The following is an 8,180-nucleotide window of genomic DNA, read 5'->3' on the forward strand; positions in this document are numbered from 1 at the left end:
GATGTAAACTTTTGAACGGAGTCATTTTTATAAATTCATCTATTATTTTATCTTGAGGACTATATGTAAATGTATTTTATGTGAAATATCTTATTCAGGTCAGTACTAAATAAAAAAAATAACATGCATTTTGTATGATCCCTCTTATTTTGGTGAAATAATTAACATTTTAAAGATTCTAAAGGGGATGTAAACTTTGGACCTCAACTGTAGTTAATAGCAAGAATTGGTCTCTAAACTTAAGTGTTACCAAACATGCTGTCATTAATAATTCGTCTGTGGAACACCACTGTAGATATTTTAAAGTATATTGATAATCAAAGCCTTTATTAGTACATACAGGTTTGAAACAGCAATAAATAAAGACAGAATTTTCATTTTGGCTGAACTACTGCATTTTTAACCAAGTAAACAAATCACAGCACAAGACCAGAATTTAACACAAACAAGTTTTTATTTTTCCTCCAACATACCGTGTACAACAGATATAAGATAGAGGTATCTGAACATGTCAAATAATAATATTTATTAATATCATTATTGTAACATTAATAACATGGAATGTAGTTTTTCGAATCTCCATTCACTTTTTCAATGTTTTTTCTTTTTAGTTTATTTAGGAAATATGACAAATAAATAAAGCTTTATTATAGTCTCTGTATGTCAACTAACTATCTGAATATAGTTGTCTCTTCACGACGAGTAAAGGTGCAAGGGGAGGGTGCTGAACAGCGTTAACAGTCTTCCTTTTCACCACCTACTATTCCTTCATCCGATAAGGAGCGTTCGGAAGCTTATCAAAGTTCCAGAACCTTCTCAAGGAATGAGAACGGGAACGAAATCAGGTCCTTTTCGGTAAACAACAATTTTGTCCTCTCAATAAATAGAACAAAAAGGGGAACGACAGCAACGTTGTAACAGTACATCGGGGCAAATGAGTAAAGCTACTAAAGATGGAGGAAGCAAATCGTGTGACGTCTCAATGTTAGCTTCTCGACCCTTTTTAATCACAAAAGAAACAACCGAACAGGTGGAGCTTTCAGATTTGTTTACTGAGGGACTGAAAGAACGAGGAAGAGAAAGAGAAATAGAAAGAAACATTTTCCCATTCGAACGCCATGCTGGTTTGAATTAATCTGTGCTGTGGTCCTCTAGTTCCGAAATGATAGTGATAAGATTTTCCAATCCGAAGATGTAACCGCTATCCTGGCCCTCGTGGACTACACTGTCCTCGCCGTAGTGCCGACACGTGGTGTGGGCAAAGTCAATCATGCGAACGTCCACCACCGGGCCACTGCCTGATCTGGTCATGCGTCGCACCACAGCAGAGCTGCTGGTGCCACTGCCGCCACAAGCACCGCTGTTGCTACTGCTGCTTGCCGCACCTGCGCCATGAGGGAATCCAAAAGCACCGCCCTCTTCTTCTTCTTCCTCTTCATCCTCCTCTTCTTCCTCCTCATCGTCGTCATCTTCCTCCTCCTCTTCCGAAAGCCCATCCTCTGCGGAGTGGCGAGATCGAGGAGGGTCTCCGTCGTATATTATCAAGAGCGAGCTGGAGTAAAAACGGTAGCTTTCGCAGTCCTCCAGGGCCGCCTGCATATCCCGCAGCCTCCGCAGCACCGGCGACAGGAGCTCGCGTCTTAGGCGACTCCCGTCGTGGAAGAACTGAAAGATGGCCTCTTTGAAGCCAGACAGGGTCAGCTTACGGCCATGGTACTTGTTCATGAACATGAGCTGCCCTGTGTCTGAATGGTAGACCTGAGGAAAGTGAAGAGGAGCGTGTGAATAAAACATTGACTTTAACTGTTTCGAATATTATGGAACTACGTTCAAAAGTCGCACTAACCTGCATGCCGCAAAGGCGCACTCCGATGGTGGCGGACGTACTCTGCTGACATTTGCGGATCTGGACGGCCTTCTTCTCTTCAGAGGCATCGTCACCATGCTGCCTCGTGCCCATCTTTAGATCAAGCACGCATGGAACTGTGTAGCGCCACGTCAGGTTCTCCAACAGGATGAATTCTGATGGGAGGTGCTGGGTTAAGGGAAATGTAGATTCTTCTCTATTTTCTGTTTTGCTCTACAATTAACCATTGTTTTTTTTCTGCATGATAAATAGCCTATTTTATCGATTTACCTCACAATTGTCATTCTAATTGTAAATGTGAATACGAATACAAGCTTTAACATGTTTGGTTTTATTTTGTTATGTTGTGCAGTATGAATTTCTACAATAATGAGTACTCTCTCTTTTGTGATTTAAGTAAAATGTGGGTGAAATGGGTGTTTTTTTTAAAGTGTAAATGAATAATTTAAATAAATTGTATAATTGTATAGAATTATGAATGTGCTATCAATAATTTGTATACACTACCAGTCAAAAGTTTTTGAACGGTAAGATTTTTTTTTTTTTTTTTAAGTCTTTTCTGCTCACAAAGCCTGTAAGAACCGTAAACTTTTGAAATATTTTTACTATTTAAAAAAAACTATTTTCTATTTGAATGTATTTTAAAATGTCATTTATTTCTGTGATTTCCTGCTGAATATCTAGCATCATTACTCCAGTTACATGATCCCTTAGAAATTGTTCTAATATTCTTATTTCCTGCTCAGAAAACATTATTAATGTTGAACACAGCTGAGTAGAATTTTTCAGCTTTCTTTGATTAAAAGTAGGTTCAAAAGAACAGCATTTATCTGACTGAAATATAAATATTTTGTAACATTATAAATGTCTTTTATCAGCACTTTGTTGATTTAAAGCATCCTTGCTAAATAAAAGTATGAATTTCTATAATTTCTTTCCCCCCAAAAAAACAAAAAATATTATACTCACTCCAAGCTTTTAAATATTGATAATAACAATAAATGTATTCTGAACAGCAAATCAGCATATTAAAATGATTTCTGAAGGATCACGTGTATAGTCATGCTTACTACTGTTCCATTTCTTTGATCAAAAATAGAGTAATCTGTGAACTGTAATTTGTGAAATATTACAATTTAAAATAAATAACCTTTTTTTAATTTTATTATATTTTCAATTGTAATTAATTCATGTAATGGCAATGCTAAATTTACAGCAACAATATGCTGATTTGGTGCTCAAGAAACATTTCTTATTTTCAGTGTTAAAAACAATTGTGCTTCTTAATATTTTTGTGGAAACAATTTTTTTCCCAAGATACTTCAATGAATAAAAAGAAAAAGAAAAGCATTTATTTGAAACAGACATGTTTATGTCTTTACGGCCTAATTGTATCCATCCTTCCAAAACAAAATTAAACTTTACAGAACATTTGAATGGTACTCCATGTAAATATATCTGTTGTTTGTGGCAGCACTGAAGGATACTGTATTGATTTCTGTGTTTTGCATTCTCCTTCATCCTCTGCAGGTGTTGTTGGTGGCACTTGAGGCTCCAGGGGTTGTGCTTAAGCTGAGGCCCGGCAGCATTGCTCCCTTCCAGGCTGTAGTAGAACACCTCGGCCTGCTTGAGCCACTCCAGCTCCTCCTCGCGTTTCACACTGAAGGGGTGAGGACAGAGGTGGGTCAGAGAGATAACAGCTAACTTGCTGGATCAGATTACCACTTCGGCAGAACTTACGTTTTTAAAAATCGGAATGAAACCCTTAAGCCGGAGTATTAAACTTTGACGTGTAACTCATCTTGTGCCATTTGTGCTACAAACATAAACAACACTATAAGTTGTGTGACTTATTGAGGAGGGTTAATACCCATGATTTCTAAAATCCTAAATCCCCCACAAAGAACAAATGCCTGTTATCTAGCCTTACACCCCTTCCCCGGTCACACTGAGGTCATTTCTAAGTCACAAAGCTACGCTGGTTACATAACCTCTTGCTAAACTTTGGCTCAAAACACGCATTTGCACCAGTCCGGTTGCCAGCAGCTGAGAGTGCATCTGCTCTGCCCAGCTGGGTGTTCTGCGGGTCAGTGCGCTCATGACGACATGGATGCTTCGATCGGTCACATTCTCACTGAGTCAGAAAAGTACTGAGGAGGGCCATTATTACAGGAGAACATAGGCTAGTATTATTCAAGAAATGTGGGGTATTGTGGCCTAGGCATAACAGCTTAACACTGCTAACTGAAAAGCTGCATGATTTGCCAGTACTGTGTCCTTGAGAAAGACTCTGTACCTCCCTGTAGTCTCTGGTAAATGACTACATTTTGATCTTTGATCTAAAATAGTTTTTATAAAAATTGTGCTACAACAAAAAGTCCTCACCTCTTGTCCTTATCCTTTCGAGAGTGTCTGGACCGGTCTTTGCTGTAGCCCTCATTGTCCAACAGCATCTTACTGACCCATTTTATTTTGTTATTGGGTTCCAGGTCGGCCGAGGGGTCCACGTTCTCCAAGTCCCCAAGCTCACTGTGCAAGGGATAGGCAATAAGACACAAATTTCCTTCCTCATCCTCCTCGAAACTCACTGACACCACACCTGCAGATGAAATAGGAGAGAGGGGGGGAAAAAAAAAAAAAAACAAAAAGAGAATAAGGTCAGAGGTGAAATCATAATAACTTCACTTCAGCAAACAGGAAGCAGTCAGAGTTCCGAGCTTAAAGTAAACTGTCTGGGAAATCTTTAACATCTCTTACCCACTTCTCTTTTTTGCGCTTAAAAGCTCGCCAGTCTTTAACAAAAGCTACTGAGCCAACAGCACGGGCTGCTCCTAACCTGATAGGAATCACACAATCCATAACAAACAAACAAACAACGAGACAGAAATACTTGGAAAAGAGAGAGAGAGGAAGCAACGAAGGCTAAGGGTTGGGAAGAGAGAGAAAGAGAGAGAGAAGAAAAGAGAAGCCTAGAAACAACAACAACAACAGCCAGTGTAAAGGAGTGGCTTCACTGGATCAGTTTTCTCAATCAGAGCAAACCACATTAAATGTCTGTTCAATCAACGTCATACAAGAAGGAAACCAGCTGACAAACAAATGACAAGAGGCTAAAGATTTGATGAAACCAACACTATTTATTGTCAAATATCATATCACTTCATGATCTAAATTCAAGAGTGGTTTCAACAGCATCCAATAAAACAATGCATCAAAACCTGGCAGCGATCACATGTGAACATTACAAGAATGTATTATGAACCTGAAAGACAGTCCCAAAGACATTCACAAGAAACACCTTTTGCACTGAAAAGAAAAAAAATACATTTTTAAAAATCTGTTGTTCCGAGAGAAGAGAGTCTTAAAAGAAATAGTCGTGAAAAAAGTAAAAAAAAAAAAAAAAAGTAACCCTAATATACACTACCAGTCCGTTTTTGAAGAGTAAGATTTTTTTTAAGAAGTCTCTTCTGCTCACCAAGCCTGCATTTATTTGATCCAAAGTACACCAAAAAGAGTACAATATTTTTACAATTTAAAATAACTGTTTTGAATATATTTTCAAAGGTAAATTTTCTGAATTATTACTCCAATCTTCAGTGTCACATGACTCTTCAGATATCATTCTAATATGCTGATTTGCTGTTCAATAAACATTTATTATTAAAATTAAAATGGTGGAATACATTTTTTTAGGATTCTTTGATGAAACAGTATAATTTTATTTACTTATTTATTTGTTTATTTTTTGGGGGATGAAATTATAAACATTAATAGGATGCTTTAAATTGATCAAAAGTAATGATAAAGACATTTACAATGTTACAAAAGATTTTAATTTTAGATAAAGGCTGTTCTACTGAACATTCTATTTATTAAAGAAACCTGAAAAAAAAAAATCTACTAGGCTGTTTTCAACATAATAATAATAAAAAAAGAATAAATGTTTTTGAGCACTTTGGATCAAATAAATGCAGGCTTGGTGAGCAGAAGAGAACATTAAAAATCTTACATTTGACTGGTAGTATATATATAATATATATTATTTTACATGATCTTTAATTATTTTGAGAACGATAAAGACTAACGTGCTGTATACATTTTAATAATAATAATAATAATAATAATAATACATTTAATCAGCTTTGCATTGCAGAGAATGAGAATGAGAGTAAGAATGAAATTACTTATAAAGCATTTAAAAGGATAAATGCTTTATAAGTAATTTCAATTTATAAGTAATTTTAAAGGTTTATAAAACCATTTATAAAGCATTATTTTCAATACAACAGAGCACAATGCAAAAAACTCACCCAGAGTCTCGCTTACACTTCTAATTCAAATGATCAAAACAGGCAAAGTGGCACTTAATATAATATTACTGATATTAACTTCCTACAGTACAGATAAATAAATGCATTTCAAGACACCGTAAACAACCACAAAGATGTCAAAGCTCCTGTTTTGACATCACACCCATCCCCCCAACCTCACACAATAAAAAAAAAAAGCTGTCCTGCACACTTATCACACTGTAAAACAAGTCATTTAAAGTGTACGGATGCTGCAGTGTCCATCCAAACAGGGCTGTGTGTATGTGTTTGGGTTTTGAAAGAACAAGAGAGAGACAAAACAGAGACAGATGGACGTAAGCAACAATCTAAGCCGGTTGAGCTTGTCTTTCCAGGTGTATCCTCACGAATGACAGAATTTTGAAACCACAAGTGTGTGGGAGGCAGTCTATGATGTCACATGTCAGCAGTCTTTGCGTCCAGAAAGAAATATTTCCCATTGCTATTTGCTGCTGCATTTCAAGTTTGTTAAGCTGGGAACCGGTCCTCATTTAGGTATCGAAATCCTGACGAAACTCTGACACCTAGGCGTTTGCGTTAATCACAGTACAGCCTTGCTAGCATGCAATAACTTACCTTATAGTTGCCATACCCAAAAAGGGACATTTACGAAGGCAGTACATCCAAATATTTAAAGAAAAGCTATAGTTGTAGCCATTCATTTTAATTGTAAAGAATGAACGTGACTGGCAGGTGTCTTTTTTCAGTTCCACTGAACACTGAACAATAAACAACATGATTCTGAGTAAATAATGGCAGAATTTTATTTTTTTAGGTGAACTGTCCCTTTAAGAATTACAAAAACAGCGCCACCTTGAGGAGAACAGCGTAAAGACGGAAACACAGCAGCACTGCTGGCCTTCATTTAACGTGATGTTTTTTACAGTCTAGCACACCAAAGAAACATCACAATGTACGCGAAAGACAGTTGTGAAAAAGAAAAGACTGGCTTTTACAGCCAGGAAAACGAAATAAGTCGTCACATCAGTACTTACCTCGATATTGCGGTGTAAACTTCCGCATAGCCGCAGGGAGGCTCTTGTAAAACTGGTGCTCCCGGGGGATGAGGGGCTTGCATATCGTCTGCTCTCCGAAGCGGAGCACACACGAGTGTCCCCCCACCTGGTGTACAAAGGGTTCAAGGAGTACCCCTTTTCCCAAATACCCCTGCGGCTCTGTCTGCATCCCCTCGATGGCTGGGCTCATCCTCCGGGGGCATTAGACTCTCGCTCCTGGTCCAGCTAGACGGCACAAACGGTGTTGACAGATGAAAAGGACAAAATAGCCTCTATATATTATCTTCTCCCTTTCGTTTTTATCTCGATTCACTCTATCGTTTATTCACGTTAGCGATGTAATCTCCGCCGTGCAGCAGAACACTGCGGGATATAAACAAAAGAAACAGGAAGGAGGAAGAAAGGCGACACGACAGAGGAAAGAACAGTCAGTCCTTTCTTTTACGACACGAATAATCTACTTAGTATCTTCCTTATTTAGTAAAGAGCTCTATGTTTGTTTTAAGTGCGAAATTTGGGGATTTATTCGAGAAAGAGCCGCTTAAACGCCTCAGTCTCGGCTGCTTTCTCGAAGCTCTTCTACTGACACCGTAATCTCTCGTCGAACTAAGAAAATGTCAGCGCTGCATCAGTAGCTCCGCCTCTAACATCAAACTGGCCAATCAGGGCGCCAGAAACAGTGTTGGGTGGCAACCAGCGATGAGGACAAAATGCGAACAAAGAGTGAGGAAGGGTGGGGGAGGGGAGGATGTAGATGGAAAACAGTCTGGGGTGGAGGGGGGAGGCTGAGCGACTCAGCTGTTTTTCTCCCTGTGACATGGATGTCTTAAGGGAAGCTGGTAAAGTGCACACTTTTAAGGCACTCGCAAGGGTCGCGGCATGAAAATGCAGAAAATGCAGTTCCTGGGTGACAGGAAACGAAAAAGCAGAAATGAAAATTATCTATAT

At 38.3% G+C, this 8,180-nt stretch overlaps 1 protein-coding gene across 1 annotated transcript; it reads right to left on the reverse strand.

The window, feature by feature from the left end:
• Positions 1–310: 310 nt before the first annotated feature.
• ip6k2a (inositol hexakisphosphate kinase 2a) lies at positions 311–7,823 on the reverse strand. Its single transcript, XM_073851540.1, has 5 exons — positions 7,212–7,823; positions 4,253–4,466; positions 3,355–3,527; positions 1,847–2,022; positions 311–1,758 (listed from the first exon to the last, which is right to left on the reverse strand). Exons 1-5 carry the CDS (start codon positions 7,420–7,422, stop codon positions 1,132–1,134), a joined length of 1,401 nt encoding a protein of 466 aa, XP_073707641.1. The 5' UTR covers positions 7,423–7,823; the 3' UTR covers positions 311–1,131.
• Between the last annotated feature and the right edge of the window lie 357 nt (positions 7,824–8,180).

Source organism: Garra rufa, chromosome 12 (genome assembly GCF_049309525.1).
Source record: "Garra rufa chromosome 12, GarRuf1.0, whole genome shotgun sequence".
Lineage (NCBI taxonomy): Eukaryota > Metazoa > Chordata > Actinopteri > Cypriniformes > Cyprinidae > Garra > Garra rufa.

Excerpts from the sequence above, each read along its gene's own strand:
- ip6k2a (XM_073851540.1), bottom strand. The coding sequence starts at position 7,422 with ATGAGCCCAGCCATCGAGGGGATGCAGACAGAGCCGCAGGGGTATTTG. Across the intron at positions 4,467-7,211 it reads GTTTACACCGCAATATCGAG|GTGTGGTGTCAGTGAGTTTC; the intron begins GTAAGTACTGAT and ends TTTCATCTGCAG. Across the intron at positions 1,759-1,846 it reads TGCGCCTTTGCGGCATGCAG|GTCTACCATTCAGACACAGG; the intron begins GTTAGTGCGACT and ends CACTTTCCTCAG.